This window comes from Hakea prostrata, chromosome 3 (genome assembly GCF_041222555.1).
Source record: "Hakea prostrata isolate BN-2017 chromosome 3, UWA_Hpros_2, whole genome shotgun sequence".
Lineage (NCBI taxonomy): Eukaryota > Viridiplantae > Streptophyta > Magnoliopsida > Proteales > Proteaceae > Hakea > Hakea prostrata.
In genome coordinates this window covers 72381452-72405411 of record NC_142602.1, presented here as the reverse complement: position 1 = coordinate 72405411, position 23960 = coordinate 72381452, and the positions used below count along the sequence as shown (strand labels likewise).

General features: G+C 37.6%; 1 protein-coding gene across 1 annotated transcript; it reads right to left on the bottom strand.

The window, feature by feature from the left end:
* Nucleotides 1-5574: 5574 nt before the first annotated feature.
* On the bottom strand, nt 5575-20980 carry LOC149022992 (phosphatidylinositol/phosphatidylcholine transfer protein SFH9-like). The gene is made up of 15 exons (XM_089150872.1): nt 20379-20980; nt 19970-20276; nt 18508-18607; nt 18130-18396; nt 17956-18033; nt 17755-17856; nt 17589-17638; nt 17374-17473; nt 17187-17276; nt 16910-17017; nt 14428-14512; nt 12949-13340; nt 12757-12828; nt 6684-6851; nt 5575-6589 (listed from the first exon to the last, which is right to left on the bottom strand). Exons 1-14 carry the CDS (start codon nt 20383-20385, stop codon nt 6798-6800), a joined length of 1812 nt encoding a protein of 603 aa, XP_089006998.1. The 5' UTR covers nt 20386-20980; the 3' UTR covers nt 5575-6589; nt 6684-6797.
* Between the last annotated feature and the right edge of the window lie 2980 nt (nt 20981-23960).

The following is a 23960-nucleotide window of genomic DNA, read 5'->3' as shown; positions in this document are numbered from 1 at the left end:
CCAATATAACGAAACACCCATATAAATTTCATACTTGAAATGCTTGGAAAATTGCAAATACAAATGAAACGCTATGCTTTCTTGGTTCTTGCTGCTAGGAGGTTAATGGTTATTAGGCAAGTAGGCAAGTAGGCAACTTGTTTGGTGGGGAAACAAATAATAGAAATACAATCCCAAATTAGCACAAGTTGTTTAGAGACTAATTGGTTAAGATCTACAAAAATGGAAGAACCATCTATTACAACTATAGTCCTTTAGCACCTTGGTTATTCACCTATTAGGGTTTAAAGGTTAAACTAAAATTACAAAACTAACCTTAAAAACGGTATTCGGTATGGTTCGGTATCGGTAATTTGGTATGGTATATGGTATGTACCAATGATATACCGTCTGAAACTATAACTGTACCATACCAAATTCCAGAAAATGGTTTAGGTACATACCGCACCAAATTTGAATCAGTATGGTATGGTGCGGTTTTAAATGGTATGGTACGGTATGGTTAAACGGTTTCAGTACCGTATTGACACCCTTAAGTATATGCTCCTTTAGGAGACTTCTTTTTGGGATTTGGTTGATGATCTTTGTTGGCTGTTGTAACCAAACTTCTATTCTACTAGAGTTTGTTTTCACCAACTTTTGTCTTTGTCGCAAGCTCCTTCTTTCTGGACTTGATTGTTTCGATATTCTCTGCATGTATATGCCATCAGTCGACGCGCATAGTTCTCTGGCATATCTAACATGAGATCCTCGAGCAAGCGTTCATGGGTAAGCCCTTGATAAAGTGCATGAAAGCTATCTTCTCATCCAGATTTTCAATCTAAATAGTTAAATTGTTAAATCCATGAAGGAAGTCCTGATTGACTATGAACAACCTTGTTTAATTGAGAACAAGATGTCCTCTTTCTTCTTGGCACTTACCCCACTTTGGAAGCGTGATAGGAAGACTTGACCAAGTTGGTCAAAATTTGAAATTGACCCATTGTTTAACCTTAGAAACCATTCGGATGCTGCAGCTCCGGTCAATGAGGCTAGAAAGATTTGGCACAAGGCTACTTGATTATGCCTGTATGAGGACATTACTGACTTGTAGTGCATAATGTGTTGCCTTGGGCACTTGGTCCCGTCGAACATAGTGAAGGTCAAGCATTTGAAGTTTTTGGGTATGTCTCCTTCTGAAATAGCCCGAAGAAACGGATCTTCCTTTAGTATGGAATATAAGTCATCTTTGCTTGAATCTTTCAATTTTTTTAGTTTTTCATCTAGTTTGGGTCAGAATTTCATTATTACCCACTCCTTCCTAGTGGTCGGCCATGGGAGAACTACTTTCTTGATCTTCGATTTCTTTATCTACTGAGGGAGGGTCATCTATTTGTACAGAAACTGCCCCACGTGCTGGTCAGGTAGGATCACTGACCTTCTCTTTTCCTTTTTCTTAATATCTCTAAGAGGGGCGTGGAGATCAATAGGGCGGAGGTGCTTGTCCATCTCGCTGCTTTGATGCTCTATCATCCTGTTCTCCATCAAGAATCAAAGGATTTTCCTATTGGCCAGTCCCAAGTGGAATTACTTGTTGACGAATGTTGGCCCTAATCAACTCTTTCATCTCCAGCAATTGCCTTTGTAATTCATTAAACTTGCTGATAGTCACAAACTAGTTAGATGAACCTGTGAGGGCATCATTATGAGGAGGAGTTTTTTCCTTTCCTTGTGGTGCATCCTCTTTATTGACGTCCTATCCATCCTTCTTGTTTGGGTTACCCCCAACTAGCAATCTTGATCTCATATGCATGATGGCCTTTTTATCAATTTTTCAAAGACGGCGCCAAAAACGGTTGCTCTAAAAGCCAGTTCGGCGTGCAAGCGAACTGACCTACAAAACACATGTTCAACTGGGTTGGTCGAGCAACGTCTCTAACGATCAAGTCAATGGAAGCACACAGCTTTAAAAGAAAAGAACACCAGTAGCAGAGCTCAGAATGCTAGGGAGTAACCAAAGAGTGCGTACCTATTTATTGACATGGGGTAGGCTTATATAGTATTTGTAAGAGGTTACCTTAGCTGCATGGTGATGAAGGTTGACTTGAACTCTAGGATCGTTCTATACTTCTCATAAGAAGTGGAGTCTTATTCGTTATGAGAATTTCAATGTTGCGGTTGTTGAGTTTGAATTGGATTCGTCATTCCATAAGGATTAATCCCCTTTTACTTGGTCATCTAGTCTATATGTTCCATGTTTGACCATGAATCTATTCCTAAGTCTTCGAGAAGCAGTTGTACTCTCTATTGCTTAGCACACAAGCTATGAGTAATACATTTGTTTGTGATCCGACCAGTCTTGATCGATCCTTATTGAACCTAGTTGGTCTAAATTTGTCCACTCTAGTCAAGTTCACCCATGTCACCTATTAATTAGATCACCTTTAGGTTATGGATGAGGCCAAAGCTATATCTATTCTAGGGTCTCAACAATTGGTCAAGCAAGGGATTTAACAGGGAGGGATGGTGGGGGGATAGATTGCCATGAGTTGGACAAAAAGTTCTTAAAATCAGGTTGGTGGTCCAGTGTCATTTGTTACAAGGACCTAAGTTACCGAAATGAGATAGTGAACATGGGAAAGTTGGATTAGAAGGTCCACGTGAGCGGAGAGGCCAAGGTTGAGTGTTTGGCCCGGCCTTGCCTACCCGACCCTAAATCTGATTTTGTATTTAATTACAACTCTAAGCCCTAATTTTGACCCTATCTAGCAAAGGATATATTTTGTTGGAGATTCTCTAATTAGCTTAGATTTCCATCTTAGAGATAAGTCTTCGAAAAATATAATGGATTTTTTTTTTTTGGGGAGGGGGGGGGGGCATAAGAATATTATGCTATTACAGTCATCCGATTGATTAGCTGATATGGATGCATGTTTTTCAAAAAACATTAGGAGCATTGGGTTAGGGAAATTGTTAAACTTCACATGTTGTGTGGTTTCAGCCAGATCCATTAACCTAGGTAATTCCCCAAGGGACCATTTTCCTCTTGAAGGCGTTGGTAGAATATCTGCAATGTAGTGGTTGTTAGTCCAGATTTCCTCCATCTTTATCCCTGTCTCTGCCGCTTTATCCATTCCCATTTGTAGTCCAACCAATATTGCCTCTAGAGTACCGTTGATCTTCTTTTTACCAAAATTGACGGACAGTAGGTGTCCATCTCTGCATATCCCCCCATGCTCCATCCTGTCCCTCCTATCAGCTAGTTAGGAACCCCTGCACACATTAAAACATTTTTGTTAGGTTGTGGTATGTTCCTGAAAACATTTTCTTCTAAATCATAATTTGTACAACTGGTCGGGAGTACATTATCTTCTTCCCTATGTAGTTTCAAAGCGTTAATCCAATGATTAGTACTTTGTAACACCTTTAGGGGGTTGGGTGTTTTTTGGTTAAACACCCTTTCATTCCTTTCTTTTCAAGTGAAATAGAAAGTGATTATGAAGACCGACATGAACCACCGGGAGTTAGCATTATTTAATTTTGAAAACCTGTCGTGACACCATCTTAGAAAAGATGTGTTCGTCCAGTTTTCAGTGCGTAACCCTAATGGTCCTGCAGTATGGACTCTTTTCCCCCAATCACATGAAATGAACAAGTGCCATATTGATTCCTCTGTTTTCCCACATATTGGACATGCCGCTTGCACGTTTGTCCATTGAGCGAGTTTTGCACAAACCGGTAACCCTGCATTTAAGACACACCAAAAGAAAACCTTAAATTTTGGGTGTATAGGTAACTTCCACATAAAAGTCCACCAATTCGCGAATTGGTTATCATTCGTCTCGAACCGCTGTTTAATTATTTCTCGCAAGGCCATTTTGACCAAAAATTCTCCATTTGGAGAAATTATCGAAGACCAAGAATCTTCTAGATTGGAAAGAGGAAATGGAAAAGTTAATACTAGGCTTGGGTTTAAAGATATCTCCTTGTTATGGCTCTGCAGCTCTTGTACGACATCTACCACTGTTGCCTATCGAGGCCATCTATTGAAATCCTGATCTATTGTCATGGTTGTTGCTTGAGTTTGTTCCCACGGGTCGAACCAAAAGGATGTGCTTCGTCCATTCCCAACTTTCATCGCCACCATTGTCCTAAGCTTTTGTATGATACTTGTGATACTATTCTATATCCATGACCCTTTCCTTTTGGCCACCAAAGGATAAAAAAAATATGTCCTTGAAGTATTTAGCTTTGAGTACTTGTGCCTATAGAGCCTCCGGGTTTGTCATTATTCGCCATCCTTGTTTTGATAACCAGACCGTATTGTAATCCTCCATTTTTTGAAACCCATTCCTCCCAGAGCTTTGGCTGACAAAATTTACTCCAAGAGATTAGATTCAGCTTTTTGCCACTTTGAGTTTGCCCATTCCAAAATCTTTGGCAAAGTGCATCTATCTTTTTGCATGTAAGCTTGGGGAATCTTAAACATTGCATTTGGTATAGTGCCATGGATTGGATTGATGTCTGCATCAAGACCCCTCTCCCTACATACGACAGGTTGGTCACCTTCCACAATGTTAATTTCTTGGCCATTCGATTCACCACCGTTTGTAATGTTCTTGCTTTCGCCCTGCCCGGCATCAAGTTTGATCCGAGGTACATTGTTCCACCTATGATATTTGGCACCCTTAAAATTGAGAGTATTGCATTCCGATCTTCTCAACCGACGTTCCGACTGAAAAACCACACCGCTTTTTTCGAAATTTATCTCCTGCCCGATCAGATCGGTAAAAAGCTCCAAAACCGCTTTTAGGGCCAAAACTTCTTCTTTGTCCGCTTTGCAAAATAAGAAAATGTCATCTACAAAAAACAAATGAGAGATTTATGGTGCCCCCCTCCCAACTTTAATACCACTAAGCAGTTTCAAAGATTTATACTCATCTAGAAGGTGCGATAGCACCTCCATGATGAGAAGAAAGAGATAGGGACTTGATGGGCACCCCTGTCTCAGACCCCGTGAACCCGAGAACCAAGAGTATGGTGATCCCTTAATTTTGATTGAAAAAGTCGAAGAGGAAATTATTTCCTTGATAAGGTTGCACCAATTCTCATCAAACCCTAAGAACTAGAAGATTTTAATTAAGATGCTTCTGTCAGCTCTAACACAAGACTTAGACATGTCTAGCTTAATTGCTATAAAACCTTTCTTACATCATGTTTTGTACATGTAATGAAAAATTTCATGGGCAATCATGATATTATCCGTAATTTGTCTTTGGGCCACAAAGGCCCCTTGACAAGGAGAAATAATGCTGGGCAGAAGCACCTTTAATCTACAAGCAAAAATTTCAGCAATAATCTTGTAAGACACATTACAAAGGCTAATGGGTCTAAAATCAGACACAACAATTGCATTGTCCTTTTTTGGGATAAAACACAGCAAGGTAAAGAGGTTCACCCCCTGAGGGAAGATTCCATAAATAAAGAAATCGGATACAAATTTAAAAACATCCTCATTAATGAAATCCCAAGATTTTTGATAAAAGAAAGCATTTAACCCATAAAATTTTGGTGCTTTGTAAGGCCCAAGGGAGAAACACAGTCTTCTTAATTTCTTCCAAAGTTGGTATCTGAACAATTTTTTTTGCCAACAATGCATTTTAGGAAACCCAACCGATTCTGTAGTAGCCATAGCACCAACCGGTGGCTCACTAGCGTGTAGCCATAGATTAAACATCGAGGAATCATAACACAAGCCTTATCCTAATTAACCAGAATAGACCATATGAATCCTTACCTTCTAATCACATCTATTAGAAGCCACAGTATATACAAGACTATAACGCATGGCTTTTCTCACCACCATCAAATCGTTCAATACATGGAGATACTTGAAGGCTATCTATCCTTAAACATCAAGCATCGGGCATTGTAAAACCCATATGCTTTCGATGTAGTATCTAACAGATCGGACAAAATTACACCAAATCATAGACCTATACGAGCGTTAATATATATACCAATCCTCATAAGTCTATCTTCCATCACAAAACTAAAAAACGAACGTTGAGAAAAACCACACTACATTCTGGTACAAAAAACTACTTTCTCTTCCCTCCCCGTAAGTTTTTGCATTGCTAAAAATATATATTTCAGGAACCATCAAAGACTAAAGCAAATACAGCTGGATTAGCACTCAATCCATCTGCACGAGTGACCACTGGTTTTGCGCCTCAAGTTGGACATGATTACGCTGCAAAACTGAGAAATTACATTTCAGTAAGGTAAAAATCAAATCCTGGTAGTTCAGAATGTAACGTAGCACTGCATGTTAGAAGTTGCACTAGTATCCGTTCACTTTAGGAGGATTTGGTGACGAATACTGGAAGACTGCATGTAAATGTAATCAACATGAATGTTGATGTGAAAACTGTATACAAATGAAGTGTGTCAAGATATACATAAAACATCACAAAAGAAATTTCATGCAGCGGCAACCAGCATGTGACAACTGAATATTATGTATTTCGTTTTCAATGGGTGACAGTTACACCCTTGCCGCCCCTGGGTTATGGTGATTTCATGCCTGACTGCAAACTCCCGAAGAACTCTGAAACAGAAAATCAACACAAGGGCTAGAGTGAGAAGAGAGAAATCAATGTTTAACAGCTAAAAACAAGAGATCAGAGTAAAGCTATATGAACCTTGAACTCAAATCTGGCGGGTTTGACCAAGGTTAGTTAAACATCAGCATCTCAAATATGAGACAAGGAACCTTCTGCACTTGATTGGAGCTTCTATCTTGTCTGCAAACGCGTTCAGCTTTCGGGGGGTATTGGCTTGCAGATCTTAAACCAGCAAGAATCTCTCCTCTGATTGACAAGTGTACCATCAGCATATGCATAGACCAGAATTTATACCCCCACCTCAAAGGGAAAAGGCGGGGCTTTTGAAGGACAGAATAGAAAATGAAGAATCAGAAACCCTTTTTGTTTTGTTTTTTGTTCTTTTTAGGGGGGGGGGGGGGTGTGAAAAATGCCATTAACTTGCCTGAACTAGAACGTTGAAAAGGAAACCTTTTCCCTTTTATGAGTTCAAATAGGCTCCATTTGTTTCAGTGTAATACTTTGAAATTTTTGGTTCAAAAAGTTGGAAATTCTTTCCACTGTTGTTTTGTGACGAAAATAAATGTTGGACAACTTGTCAACATGTAAAATCTTTGGAACTGGAATAATATCTTATGCTGAAACAATGTTGTCTTATGGATACAGTTTTCTCTCCTCAATTATTAACAAGTTTTCTTCTATTCCATTGATTGTTAACCAGATTCCACTTACAAAAAAGAAAATGAAAAGCAATAAATAGATGTAAATTGAGAACTAATGTATGCTGTTTACTGCTCTCTTATGGGAACTCAAGTGATTCCTAGAGTACCTAAAATAGAAATAGGAGATGTTGTTAGTTTTGAACTTATGGGAAGTAATTGCCGTTGATATCTGATGTAAGAGAGGAGAAATTTGGCCACTGTTTAGAAGCTAACATACAAACACCCCAAGGATAGGGAATGGTATGCTCAAACTCAACTCACATTTTTACAAACTAAAGAGTTTTGATTACAAGGGTCATGTTTTGCTACAACTGTATAAGGCCAAGCTTGTGGTGAACCCACGAAAAACCTAATCTGTATGCTTGAAAATGAACATTGCTAGGCCACATCTTTAGTGTCTGATTACTCTGTAACTTGGTCTTCTTTATTTCTTCTTTTTTTTAGGTGGGGTGGGGGGGGGGGGGGGGACAACTTATTTAGAAAGCAACTTGGCCAGTTGCATGCCAAAAGTAAGGATCATTTCCTTGACCAATATTATTATATGCATGTTTTCTTGGATAATAAAGTTGTTTAGCAAAATTTGGATTACAAAGAAAATGCAAGATGAGTGGAGGACAATAGTGCTGGATATTAGAAATAAAAGGCAGGGAGAAGAGGGACGGCCGAAAGACAGGGAAAAAGACCCAGGAGCAAAATATATATATATATATATATATATATATATATATATATATATATATATATATATATATATATATATATATATATATATATATATATATATATATATATATATATATATATATATATATATATATATATATAAAAAAAAAAATAAAAAAACAATTTGGATTTATGCCAAGAAGATTGACAACTGAAGCTATTTGCCTTGCTATAGAGGCTTATGGAAGTCCTTAGGACCCACAAAAAGGACCTCCAATTGATCTTTGTTTATTTAGAAAAGGTGTATGATAGAGTCCCTAGAGAGCTCATTTGGCATATCTTACGGAAACGAGGGTGCTCAAGCAATTACGTGAAAATAGTTTAAGACATGTATAAAGACATCGTGACAAATGTTGAAACAGCAAAAGAGAAAATTAATGATTTCCCAATTACAACTGGACTACACCAAGGGTTAGCTTTAAGCCCATATTTGTTTGCACTCATGATGTTTATCTAAATAGCCACATACAAGATGAGGCACATTGGCGTATTCCATTTTATCTGATGGTATTGTTTTGGTCGATGAGACAATAGCTGGGATTAATGCAAAGTTGGAGCTATGGAGATCAACTTTGGAATCAGGCAGTTTTAACATAAGTAGAAAAAAAATTGAGTATATGATGTATAACTTCAATCAAACTATAAGAAGCAATGAAGTAGTGACACTTGAGTATCAAGGGATACTGCAAAGTAAATGTTTTAGATACTTGGGCTCCACCAGTAACAATGAGGGCAATAAAGCTGATATATCTCACCAGACTAAGGTAGGATGGTTGAAGTGAAGAGGTGCTTTGGGTGTGTTATGTTCCAAACATATGCCTATTAAGCTCAAAGGAAACTTCTACAGATAGTTCTCAAACCAGCTATGACCTATGGGGCAAAATGTTGGGCAACCAAGAGGAGACAATTTAAACAAAATAAGCAGAGATGAGGATCTTGAGGAGAATGTGTGGCAAGACTAGGAAAGAGAGAGTAAGGAGTAAATATATTACATCTGACTTGGGTTTTGCATCAATTTAAGACAAGCTAAGAGAGTGCTGCTTGGGGTGGTATGGGAATGTCTAAAGGAGGCCACTAGAGCACCTTTAAGGAAGAGTGATCAGATTCGACTGGATGGAGCTAAAAGAGATAGGGATGGGCCTGAATTGACTATTGATGAAGTAGTAAGAAAGGATATGCATACTAGTCAGCTCTTCTAGTTGTGTTTGGTCCAAAGTTTTCAACCAGGTCTAGGCCAGAAGGTCAATCCAAACTTGGTCCCTGAGTGGACGACTAATGGTATCTATTTTAATGTTAGTTTCTTCTTTCTAGTCTACCGTAGTCAGATACTAGTCATATGAGTTTTAATTTACTAAATAATAGAGTTTACCAATGCTATAGAAGTTATGAGTCATAATAAGCTTTTAGTTGTGATAGTTTCCAATTCAGGGAAGTTCTAAAGTTTCCAATTCAGGGAAGTTCTAAGCTGTAAGGTTCCATGTTGCTGTTTACTTCCTGACAATTAAACAAAAAGAAGGCTACACTACACATACCTATCAAAACTTGACAAGCTACTCCCGAGGTTTTGGGTTAGATAATCAGGATCTTCTAGAATGGAACCAGCACTCAATTAGGGCTTCTGAAGGCTTTGGCTAAGAGTTTTAGGGTTTATAAGGCTGCTGGATTTGGAGAAACAGATCTGGATTTTGTTGAATTTCAAAACCCAAATCTGAAATTTGAAATATAGGGCAAATTTAGGGTTTCGGCTAGGGTTGGGAAGGGACTAGGGTTGCTGTTCCTGCATTCAGATCAGAAACCGTTCAGAGAAGCACGGGTTAAGGTTGGAAGGATTTAGGGTTTTCTGGAATTTAAAAATCTGCAACTCTTCTCAAGGAAGAAGATGAAGTGCAGAAATTCTGAATACCGAATCAGGGCTGCTTTGGAGATTGTAAGATTAGGACTGGGTTCTACAGGTTTAGGCGACTCTAGGAAGTGTAGAATGATGGGTTTTGGGGCTGGGATTGAGGGAATCCTAGTGAGGCTAGGACCTGGTATCACTGGGAAGGAGGAGAGGGGGGAAGAGGCCACGGTGGCTAGGGGTTGGGGTGGGGAATGGCTGCAACTGTTGGGGATGGGTGAGGTGTCTTGACTTGCTTGAATTTGTGGTGAGCTTGCTGGAATTCTGCAGATGAAGCTTTAAAATGATGAAGGAATCTCAAAACTGAGAGTAAAAGCACTCTAATCCAGCCGCAGGGTCCCAAGAGGAATCCCAGGACTTCTCAAGCCAAATTTCAAACTTCCAATCAATTCAATAATCAAGACTGAAAAATACATGAATAACTAGGCTATTACAGCCTCCACTAACCATCCTAGACTCAACTAATGAATCCCTACTAAATTGGTATCCAATTAACCACTAAAATAGATCTTAACTAAAATAGAACTTCCTTTAAGATAAGGTTCCTCAAATTAGGGAACCCTATCCTCACCTACTACAGCTCCAAACTAACAATCGAAGGGCCAACATTAACTCAACAACTAGGACTCCAAAAGTAGGAAATAAAAACAGAATCATTTTCCTAAATAAAACTAGACTTGGTAAACCAATATAGCTCGACCAAGGGGTAGGAAAATGACCATTCTAACCCTGAACAGATTCGGCCCCTTTTTGGTGGGCTCTGGCTCATGGATGGGCTTGGGCCCTTTTGGGGGCTGACTAGGGCTGGTTACATCACTACTGTGGCTATTTTCTGTTTTAACTTATGTCAGGAGTTATCTATAAGATGCAGAAAACCATAGCAGGAAGCTAGATGTGACTAGTGAGGCACTAATAAGGTTTGAATAAGGCCGCCTTGTCATACCTCCTCTTTACTATAATTTGTTTTGGCAATACTTGCTCTTTCAATAGTAGTTTTTACATCTATTGCTATATTACAAACTTAATACTTTGTTGAGTACTTACACATTGTTGCTCCGTGAATTTTGAGGAAGAGGGCTGTTTGCAGGATTTCTTGATGCTAACTATTCCTATGACACATCTTAATTACTATATTATTGAGTTGCTGATCTGTGAAGCCTAGTGACTCCAGCCATTAAATTGAGCAGTCTTTGGATTTTTGTGATCTCAATACCTAGAGAAGGTTTGACTAAGAGTAGGTATGCATCTGTCTGACAGATTTTGGTCATGGCATCTAGGCAAGTCGAAAGTGTTGCAGGCGGCCTATATGCAAGATGACACCAACCAGGGGCGGAACCAGGATTCAATAGGGGGGGCAAAGAATGGAAGTCCAGATTGGGGAAGCACTATTGCTTTTTTATCACACATATTGTGTGGGCCCTTACAAGACCCATTCGGGGTCCCACTTATGAATTATTTTATTATATTAAGAAAAATGCCCACATATATTTTGTGGAGCCCACACTTATTTGAAAAAAATAGGTAAATTATTGATAATAATATTTTTTTAATAAGATATAGGTAAATTAAAGCATCAGTACAAAAAAAAAATTTACTCATGACTTCAACCCTAAAGAGTGAGAAATGCAAACCAAATTTTTTTTAAGGTAAGAGACACAAACTAATGGTAGTTAGTTACCTTACTAACTATATATATTTTATTCACAATATAAAATCAAATAAAAAAAATTGCAAAAGAAATAAAGAAACAAAGAATATAAAATCAAATAAAGAATAATTAAAAAATGAGAAAAAGAGAAACAATAAATAAATTGAGAAAGAGAAAGAGTACCTAATTGTGGAGAAGAATTTTTCCCAAATTTTCCTTAACCCACACTTATAGAAAGGGAAGAATAAATATGAAGAAAGAAACGGAAGAGAATAAATCAGAAGAAAAGAGGAGAGAGGAGATATGAGAGAATAAATAGGGATTGAGGAGTTAGTTTCTAATTAGAAATGACATTTTGAATATCTAATAAGATTTTTTTCAAAAATTTCCTTTAACCCACATTTACAGAAAGAGAAGATAATAAATAGGAAGAAAAAATGTGAGAGAGAAGAGAGGGGAGAATAAATAAGGATTGAGGAGTTAGTTTTTAACAGGGGATGACATTTATACCCATTATTTTATAATTAAAAATTGTTCTCAATATTGGGGGGGCCAAATAATGATATTTCACATGTGAGAAGAGAAAAAACTGGAAAAATGAAGGAAATTAATATAAAAAATAAAAAAATTAAGAGAATTTTCAAAAATTTTAAAAATCTGCCCCCCCCCCCCAGGCCCCTTAGTGGGTCCACCCCTGACACCAACAAGGCTACCAAGGCGACCAAGGCAACTGGAAACATTAGGTGGTGCCCTTGACAGGTATGCTTGGGTTTCTGTTGGAGTAACTAGATCTGAAAAAAATTAAAGTTTCTATTTCGGTACCTAGTCTAACTATAAACCCTACAGTTGGACTGGCACAGACTTTGGGGGTTTACAAATTAGATAAAACATTAACTGTTTCTGTTTTCATTACCTGGTTGCTTATCATGATGTGACTGAAACCTAGGGTTTATAGCAAATTGGAACTTATCTGAGCTCTATTTTGGGAGCCGTTAAAAATCTGCCGACACTGATTTTAGCACCTTCTATTCTGCTTGCACATAGGATTTTGAAACCTATCTGGTCTTGGGTTTTACTCCAATAATAGACCTTCTAAACTCTACTCGAAAAGAACAGGCATCTCTTGCAATTCACAAAATCAGAATCTGGAATTTAATGGCCTAAAAGGACCCAAGAACTTACTAGGTTAGTTTCTTTCAAAATCTCCAGCGATGCTGCAAGTTCCACTTGTTTCGATGTTGTTGCATGGAGCGCCTATCAAAAAAAAAAAAAAGTTCACTAAAATATATTTCAATGAAAAAGCTGCTAAAAACTCTAATTCTTATAAACTACAATTACGCAATTAATCAGGTTGTGAGAAGAAAATTTCCTTACTCTCTTTGTCTTCTGTAAGTCATATTCTATAGATTTAATACGTAGCAGTGACTCCCGCAGCATGTCATCTTTCTCTGGAGGAATTTTCACTTGTTTATTGGTCAGTTCAGCAACCAATGCTTCTAAACTTTGAAGTCTCTGCACACAAGGTCGGATCAAGTCTTCCCTAGCAGCTTGTAAAGCTAGCTGGTCTTTAGGACTCGGATTTTCTGATTCTGGATTGTGTTGGTTTTCCAACTGGGTCCTGGCATTTGCTGCAAAGATCCTGCTGAACCCAAAGTGTACAATATGTAGGGCAGCTAGAACTTTAAGTATGAACCATGACACTACAGTTGTTAAGTGAGAAATGTAGTTCTTTGGTCTCCTCTCTGTAACCTGATCAGTTGAATCATCTGGTACAAATATAAAGAGTCGGTAAGAAGCATGTGCCATGGCCATGCATGAAAGCAAACACTGTAAGTTACACAAGGAAAAATAAAAACATGTGGTCAGATTCAATAGAAATCGACACAGAAACTGTACCAAGAAAACAGTATCTCTGGCTTCAAAATCATGGGAATGAAGATCTTCAAATGGAAATACTCTCTATGCTACCGAGAAAAAAAAAAGCTCCAAGAGACAGATAATGAAACTGGACTGAAAAGAACCCCAGCTTTTCAGAACATGAACAGTGACATGCCAAAATATTTCTTAATCTTAATCACATTCAATTTGTCTGTTAACCTTGAATAGGATACTTTGGTTTCCAGTAGTGTTTTCAGGTCATGGCATGGAAAGAGAGATTTCCTCTTTCAGATTGCAAGTGGATCAGAAACAATATCCTTTCCATCTTGTTATGTTCCAGAAGAGGGTTACTTTGACTTCGGGATTGTTAGTAGTTGCGACGTGTAAGGGTTACATGACCAAGTGTACTGCAGGGGTACACTTGTGTCATGTATACATTAACTATAGGATATATTTACTATTCTACCACTTTATTTGTAGCTTGGTTGATAAGTAAACTAAACCTAGTCTTAGTTTCCATTTTTTGGAAAGTAATATCTAGTTTCTGTTTTCTGTGTAACTCCTTAGGAGAAAGTATGTTATTTACTGATCACTTCTTTATGCTTAGTACTCACTGACAAAAATCACATAGATCATTTGAGATATGCTGTTCCTTATCCCAAGTTTGTCACTGTTTGAAACCTACTTCATGTTTTATCTGATCTATGCATACTAACATTGTCTGTAGAAAATCATCATAAAAAAATGAAGAGTATTCCTTGGTGATGCAAACCCAGAGTGCAGCAGCCACCGCGAAAACTATAAACAAGATAGTTGGAAGATGTAGGAACAAACTTAACCCAGAATTCCCCAGCAAAAAATTCACTGGTACAGTTAAAGCCTTTGGCTGTAGTAACAAAATTATACTAATTTAATGATTGTGTAGCAAATTTAAATGTGAGTATTAAGTTTTTACATTGGTAAATGCTTGATTACCTGTTGAGTTGACATCTTTAACTGAGGTAGCAACACCAACTGACTCAACCTGGCTGTTGAGCGCTACAGGACCATCTATTCTTTCCTGAGAAAAGTCAATCAACAATGAAGAAGAAATTAATATTCCTGTTCTTTCTTTGACCTTTATTTGGGGGGGGGGGGGTTGGGTGACTAGGTGTTGTAGATGAGATGATGCAGAATTAGAGACATGTAACTATGCAGTATCACAAAATAGTACGCAAGATGATGTGAACAAGGATCTAGGGTTTGATGGATTGAAGAAAAGCCCTAGATGTAGGTCCACCCTCAGGATCCTCTTCAAGAGAATCAGCAGTCCTCTAGGGTTTGGAAAACCCTACAGTTATGGAATTAGGGCCAGACTGGAGGTTCTAGGGTTGGGGATGGGAGGGTGTTAGCAAGGCTTTGTTGAATTACAAAGTTCAAAGCTGTGGAATCCACTAGTTTGAAATGTAAATATTGATCTAAAATGAAAACAGCTAACACATATGGTAACCTATCACAATCCTCACATGCACCGACAATCACAAATAAAAACTGACATAAGCAATCTCTCAACCTAGAAGTGTGGGGAAACAGTGATTTTTTTTTTTTCATCATTAATAGCCACAATTGTAGCATATAGTATAATGACTCATCTACAACATGGCTTGAACTCTTTAGTAAACTTATAAGATGGAATATCTTGATTTCATAAATAAAAATATCAAGTAAACTTGGATAGCACCCTCTATTGAGAAGTAGCACTTGACATTAGTCATAAGAAGATCCTCCCTGAAGCATGCTCTTGAAAACCATCATACAGAATAGAGATGACAGGGCACCACCACCCGATCACTCAATGAACCAATTCTTCTAGCATATTTCAATATTACCCATGTGGCAGTCTAAGTTGTATCTACATTTATTCATGAAGATAATGAGGAATGACATAAAACATGACAAGAGAAGGGCTTGCCCAGCTCTTAAGGCTTCAGCCACCATGGTTCGAGATCTCAATTTTCATCTAGCCAACATGATATTTGAGATCTCGCAAGATATCTCTGTTTTTTGAAGACAGAGACAAGAATAGGTGCGAGTCAAGATCTCAGATCAATCTTGGTCCAACTGCTGGTATAAATATCCCCCAACTTGATCGAGTTTGGATATCTCAACTCAATCTCGATGAAATCTCACTCCTCTTGTCCTCTTTCCCGGCCTCACTGAAAAACCTGGTTTGCTGGAATTGTTGTCGTAGTGTTGGGCGGAAGACCTACTAGATTTCATTAACAAGACTCCTATAACATCTATGGCAAAGATTGAAGAGGTTTTCAGCCAAAACTTCAATAAAAGAGAGATTTCATCCCAAATTTTTTTTTTCAGAATCTATGTTCTACATTAGTATTTTAAGTGTTATACTCCATTGGTGTAACTCTTTTTATTTTTTTATTTTTTTTTTGGGTTCAGTTGGTGTAACTCATAACTAAGCCAATTTTGTCATGTGATTATGAACTCACAAACTTAAACATTAATGATGAAGATATGATGAAGATATGATGAAGATGAACATTTCTACTGCAGAATATATCATAGTTATTTGAGTTTAAACTTTTATATATTAAGTAAATCATGTATACTTATGTTTTATAAGTCTGCATCTTCACTTCTTCAAAGCAACAGCTTTTCAAATCATGGGTCAAAATAGAACATACATTTACAGTAGTTTTTCATCAATCTAGGCCACCAACGTGTTAAGAAGGCCTAAAATAGGCTGAACAGCAATTCCAACCCCAAAAGACCCTTAAAACTCACAGAGATGGCCCACTGAGTTGGGACGAGATGGAGGAATCTTTCCTCCAACTCAATGAGATCTCACCAAGATCTCGATTTTTTAGCCCACCAAGATGTCTACCAAGATAAAGCGCTCGAACCATGCGAGGAAAGGTCATACTCCACACAACCTTACCCCATCTTCATGGAGAGTTTGTTTCCAGAGACTCCAACCTATGAGCACTTGGTCACAATGGAACCATTGCACCAAGGTCCATCCTTTACATAGAACATGACAATCCCATGAGGGAAATCCAGCAACATTGGTGGTGTAGAATTCACATCTACAAAACACAAGAGTTGGTCACATGAAGTCACAGAGCTTGCTAGGAGATCGCAAAGATCACCAATACAAGTAGCAAACCAAGAAGGTGCAAAACAGGTTGTCTGCTGATGAATTCATATCTACATACAACGACAAGCTTACCAACCTTACAAAGTAAGTACGTTCTCCTGCCGAAACAAACTACAATCTACTGATATTACTCAGCAGAGCTGCTCAATCCAAGTTTTTCATTACATGAATTATTCAGTCAAGTGAACCGTCTAATAAAAGATACTTGAAAATAAACATTAATTCACACATGATACCTGCATTCTAGTAACATGTATAAACAGGCGTAACCAAGGGAAAAATATAGGAAATAAAACTCACTTCTTCATGGAGTGTTGTTAACTGGACAACTGCAGAAGTTCTTGACCTAGTTGATGAGACTTCAACTTCTGATCCTGACTCAGCAGAGGATATTTCATTGTTTGCAATCTGTAACAAATTAAGGAAACAGTTTAATAACACAAACATAAGGCTAAGAAATAAGGAAACAGTCTAATAACACAAACATAAGGCTAAGAAATAAGGAAACAGTTTAATAACACAAACGTAAGGCTAAATGGTCCAAGTATGAACTTCAACTCTTTACTTCACATGTTACCTTAGCTGCATATATTTTAACTTGGTCATTATCATAGTCGGAAATACTGCTAGTTTTCGTCAAATATGAAGCTTCACCAGAATGCACCAGCTGTTCATAAAAATAATGAGTAATATACAGAATACTTGGGCAGATGCTCATGCGTAATAATTGATGAATTAATAGAACAGAAGTAGAAAAAACATACCTTCATTATTTTTGGATCATCCCATGGTCCCTTGTTAGATCTCATGCAACCTCCTTCATTTGGGCATGAACAAGAGCCACCTAGGAAATCTGGCAGTTGACTGTTGAGAATGACATAGACAGGGTAAATCTTGGAGCAAGAAGTCTACAAAGTTCATTCGTATTTACCAAACAATGAATAACATTGCACTAGTAATACCTAATAAAGAGCTTTACCTTGAGTCTATAACTTCCAGCAATTTATTCTGGCATTTATTACCCAAAACCTGAGAAACCAGATAAATAAGAAACCTTGAGCATAAAATTTCCAGCAATTACAATTAGTTAAAGCTACCATAAGATGAATATACTAGAATTAAGTGTTGAGTCAACATTTTCTTACATGTATCTTTGAGGCAGTTTTTTTATCAAGCCGATTTATAAAGAAGTTCAATGCCCATTTGGAACTACTTCCAGCATTTACAATAAACATCTGATGCAATGTCTGCATATGATGAAATGGTATGAATAACAGAAACAGTAAAATCCAACAGAACTCAAAAAAACTATCAATTTCTAAGTAGTTTCTTTATGAATCAGCCACCTCAGGATAGTTGTCACCATCAATTTTCTGGATGTGCATAAAGAGATCAAGTGCAACCTTAACGGCACTCCACCAATTCTGCCCAGTTGAACAAATCATACAAATCAGGAATAAAGAGATACTTTACCACATGGCAATAAATATATAATGGTAGGGAGAAACTTTAAAGCATACCACTCCTTGTACATCCAGAATCGTTGTTGATGAGTCAATATGCCTTTTGGCAGCAATAGAACAAGCTGGAAACTTCTCCGAGAAGGTCTTCTCAAACCCTTGAACATGGTATTTTAGAAACCGGTCTACTGTGGTGACATTCATAAGTTTCGTAGGTTTAATTAAGCCAAGTCTCTCAATATAAACAGGTCTTCCCTCCTTGTCCACTCCATGGTAACTATGAGGGTAATAATGTAGAACCTCATCAATTTCTTCAAAAACAAACTCCTAATGACAGTTCATGGCAATACAGCATCATTAGAGAGGGGGGAAATCTGAGTAGCAAAGATTATTCACTAACAAAATGAAAGACAAACGAGTTTTTCAATAAACATTTACATTCACTATAGATTCTACTCCATACTCCTTTCTCCACTTAAGCATTTCTGCCCACATCTGAACAGTTTTCTCAACATCAAGTCCTCTGGCTTTCAAAAATCTGCATTAACAGAAACCCATCTTCAGTGACTTTAAAAGAAAAAATCATCAGAAAACACTGAATAACATACTCATTTACTCAATGTTGTTAAGACAATATTATTTTCCTCTAAAATTCGGACACCACTACCTACAGAACCCATGCATCTCCACTGGAACGTATGTGCAACTTAAATTTAACAGTTAAGACCCTGTGGGACAAGATAAAATCACAACTTACAAGCATGGGAGAACTATTTCTAGTGCCCCCCCGGGGGGCCTTCAGTATAAAAGTTTACATAAATGAGGATAAAAAAATATCATTACAAGGACAGAAGGACATGATATCATCATATATGTCTCATCTGCCCCAGAGTGTGGACTCTGAACCAGCATGGGAACTATGGGAGTGCTCAAGAAAGCATCAACCGGAAAGGATTTTTGCCTTTCATCTGGATAGCGTGATTACTCCGTGCCATCATGAGTCTTAGTGCAGGAGCTATATCCCTGGAATGTTCGTTATCCCACATTACCAGTAGATGAAAGGTTCCTTGTTTGAATACCACACACAGATGACCTTTTTCTTATACATGTGAACTATTCTGGCTGAACAAGCCAAAAGGATAAATTCTTCCAGATGCATGGGACCTCTCACCCAAACCCCATCCCAGGACTCCCCGAGCAAATACTGCATATGAACTACAGAAAAAAGCTATACAAATTGTACAGCAGAAGTTAGCATTTCCTGCCAATTTCCAGCTCACTCAGGAGGATGAATAACACTGTGGACAGAACAAAAACAAATACTCGGATTGGATAATTGATCAGAAGAAAGAATCTTTCATCAAGTTGCGACAAGGAATGCTATTCAGTTTTATCTTAATTTTTCCACAGAATACTGCTCTTAAAACAAAGGTTGAAGGAGCTAGCTACCATAGACTTGAGAGGTTGAGAACTCAGAAAACACTCTGCGAACTGAATGGTTTTTGTTTGAAAAGAAGAAAAAAAAGGGGACAAACACGATTGCAAAACAGGGAAACGAAAAGAGAAGAATAATAGCAACAATCAATTCCCACATATATTTTAGAAAGAAAAAAAATAAGTAAACAAAAATAGACACTATGAATCGGAAACAACTTCGACTTTTCCAACAATACAGGAAGAGCAGTAATTTGATTCAAGAAAGACAAGCAACCTGAGGGCACTACACGTATATGTAGGACTCTATAGTTCATTCGTCTATTAAAATGCAACAGCAAACAGAATATTTTTTTTACTGGGGAGAAAGAAGAACCAATATCCCAGTATAGACCATATGTTCCTCTGTTATGATATCGTAAATTATCAAATTAAAAAAACTACGAAAAATGATAACTTGCTTGACCTCCTCATTGTGTGATAATCATCGAAGCGGGCGGGAAGAAGATCTTTCTTGAGCAAAGCCTGACGCAAAGCACTGACCTTCGCTTCCTCCTCCGCATCTCGAACGTCTTCGATTGACACAGATTGCAACTGACAATCGCCGACTCGCTTACCTCGTTTCCTAAGAGAATGTGATAACTTTGTAGAAGCGTGCATTGCCGTTTTCTTGAAAGATCTGATTCTAGTTCTCCTTCTCTCGTCTTCAGAAGTCTCATAATCAGATTTTCTCGCCCGTTCATCATCTTGAATCGAAAATATATTTCCTTCACCTAAAATAAGTATCATACACAAAGTCAGCCAATGAGAAAAAATAGAATCTCACTCGCCGGCAAACAGAATCCAACTGAATACAGACTATGAAATCGAATTACCTGCCATTGTCAGCTCAGCGCAAACGGAGAAACCAGATCTCAAGGAATGAAATATAAAGACGAAATCCAAAATTCAAGAAGCAGATCTCATCAATCTGAACCAGATTCTGCTCCTTTCAATGATTCATAGCTCTCGGTTCAGAGAAAATTCGCCAGAAGCACCACAAGTCCAACCATGTAAAAACAAACGGTAATAGCAACTACTCGAAACACATAAAACCGATGCAGAAAGAATGACGAAAGATCTCAGATTCTCCGCTCCAACAACGTGATAAGAATCAGAAAAAGTGAAACGAACCAGATCAAGAAGCGTGAAGACAAGAGCAGCAGCTTTTAACACCTCGTGAGATATGATCTGTAAAAGCAAACGAATTCGATCGACGCCAAAATCACTGCAAATAGAATGAAACCAAAAACCGGAGAATTTTCCAACTCCTTTTCTCTCTCCGGCTCTGTCTCACTCTGTCGACGTTTTCGATCCGTCAAAATCTCTTTTTCTTTCTTTCTCTCTCTCTCTCTCTCTGGTCTAATGGAGAGATCCCGCGCGCTCCTCTCGTGTCGGCTGACGGCTTTGCTCCTCTTGCTTTTTCACCCTGCATTGCGTGTTGTAACTTGTAAGTTTGTAACCTGAAAGGCTGAAATGGTATTTAAAAGTTTTAAAAAAAAAAACTCTCAAACGTAACTTGTGCATTTTGCTAGGTTAGTGCTGCTGACGTGGTAAATAATAATTCCGGTGGTGATAAGCTTCAGAAGGTTGTTACATTAATTTTAATTAATCTTATTCGCTCGAAATATAATTTTTATTTGAAAAAATAATGTTTTTTTTTTTTTGCCCAAATTTATTAGAATTGCACACAAGGTCCAACATAGTGAACCATGTCGCCATGTTGGTGACTAGCAACACCACTAACACGGCGACATTTTGCTGACATGTCGGCGATTTTTGGCAGGGTGTCGATGAAAATTCGACTCTTAATTTCGGAAGGTGTTTAGGGTCGTTTTGGCTTGAATTTTGTTGTATAACCTAATTTGAGGCTAATAAATATATTAGGAACATTATTTTTTGCATGAAACATTACTTAATCTAAAGTTTCTGATTGGCACATGTCCGATTATGTGTAGGCAAAACTATAAATTTGAAAAAAAAATTATATAAACTAATATAAATATGCAAAGAGAACACAAATACACAACTAGTGAAGAGATGTAGTAAAATTTACAATTCATTATACAATTATGTTGAGTATGACTCATACTTCACATTTTGTTGTCGATGGACATAGGGTTTGGAGAGGCTGCCCCGGCAGGGATGTGGGGGCAACGCCCTCGAAGCCTTATAGAGGTTTTACGTCATTTTGACAAAAATCGATGAAAAATGAATAAAATTCTGTTGTATATGGTGAATTTGACGATATATTGACTTTCCAGCGACATATTGTATATCGCTCAGTGTCGGCAACACTTTGTTCCTTGAGGGCAGATGAATTTTACGCCACGTTTGGCACCGCAACAACACCATGTTGTCAGCCGGCACTATTCTAACGTGATCACTTTTACTCGGACCTGATCCGATAAAATCTGAAAAACGTCAAAATAACCGTTGGATCGAAGATGAATAGCTTATAGCCGTTGAGAGGTAACTAATAAGTGAGTCGAGTTTTGAGTGAGACGTTGATGAGCAAGCGCGTAAGGTCCGTTACGGTGTGGTGTGGCAGAGGAGTTGTTTGATTTTTTGTTTGTTTGGAAGTCTTTGGAGCTGTAACTTTCCAACGCACTTAAACAGACAGTCTAACACTCTAACCTTCCTACTTGTAGACTCTGCTTTTGCCTACGTTCTTGTACATTGATATGTCACTATCAGATTCAGGACACCCATGGGCCCACTGGACCACAACCAGAGTGTGCCTTTGCAAATTGCAACAACTATAAAAGCACCGTGGTTCTGTTGTTGTCGAAAATAAAAACAGTATTTTTCCTACAAAGGCATTGAAAGGTATCCAACGCCACCCAAACCCACGGCACGGGTTGGACAATAAAAATGGTACTAGTTTATACGTGATTCATCGTTCACATGGGTTGTTATGATTTTTATTTTTATTTTTTGTTAAAAAATCGTATGGTTAATAAAATAGGGGAACAAATCAATCCATATAGAGAAGGAAAAAGGGCGTACGGGTTGTGGTAATTAATGGTCTTTTTTATTGCAGCATAATACCAAAGGGACTACGATTAGGGGTGTAAACGGATCGAATTGGGATCAGATAGTGGTAATATCATATCTGTATTCTATTATATTTCAATGGATTCAAAATTTTGGATAATATCCTTATCAGTTATCGGACGAATTCAGTTGGATTCGGATGATAATCGAATAGTTATTTTCTTAAGTAGATTCTTCTAAATTGGAATGAATACAAATTGAACACGAGCTTTCGACTACCTATCAACATCTTTGGCATTTTATTTGTGAGGCTATGCTTGAAATTTAACAATTTAGTAACTTTGGTAGTTATTTTAGTAGAAAATCTAAAAAACTAGTTAGATATTTCAAATAAAAAATTTATAAAAATGAGAAAATAAATCCAAGTAAGTAATTTAATCGGATAATTTTATCGGACGGATAATAATTGGTAAAAAAGGGTATTACCATATCCGCATCTTATTAGTAATTGAATGGATTTTGATACTCTTAAGAGGATGCATATGCGAAGTCAAAGATAAATTTCGGTTATCCATTTACACCCCTAGTTGCGATTTATTGGCCTTAGCTATCAAACTCAAGGCCATGGGCAATGGTATGAACCTTGCTCACTCACTAGGTGTACAAAAGCTACTGGTTTTAATTATGATTGCTTCTTAGTAATTCAAGCTCTTCAAGGATTCGGATCTTCACTTTGACTGTTCCAGTAAAAGTCTAGTTTTTTAAATTGTTAAACTATCGGAGTCTCTTTGTTTCTGTTGTGTTTAAGTTTATTCCTAAAATCAATTACATTTTTGCTAACTTTCTTTCTAAGGGCGCTTGTCACCTCACTTTGTTTAAATCTTGGTTGGGAGTACTCCCATTGTTTATGGTATATTAGTTATTGTTATCTTCCAAGTCTTTGGAGTTGGAGTTTTTTAGTCAATGAAATTTCAAATGTTTTACCCAAAAAAAAAGAAAGAAGAAAAAATTTTCAAAGACAGATCCATTATTTATTAGTTTTTTTTTAATTGAGATTCATCATTTATGTGCACTTTGACTATATCTCAAAGGGGTAGCTTTATAAACTATTTAAGTATGTACTGACTTTGCCCGAAATCTTAAGGGGATTTAAACTCTTGACCTCATACTTATTTATGTATTGACTTTGCCACTTGGCTTAAGGAAGGTGACGAGAACACCGAGTTTTTTCATCGGTCCCTTATCAACCAAAGGGCTTGTAACAAGATCACTAATGTTCAAGATGCAAGTGGAAGATGGCTCTCAGATGAAGATGAAATCCGAAATGAGGCAGTAAACTATTTTGAAAATGCGTATAATGGTTCAACCCCAATCATTTGTACCCATCTTGAGCCCAATGGTGAGAGAATTATCACAAATGA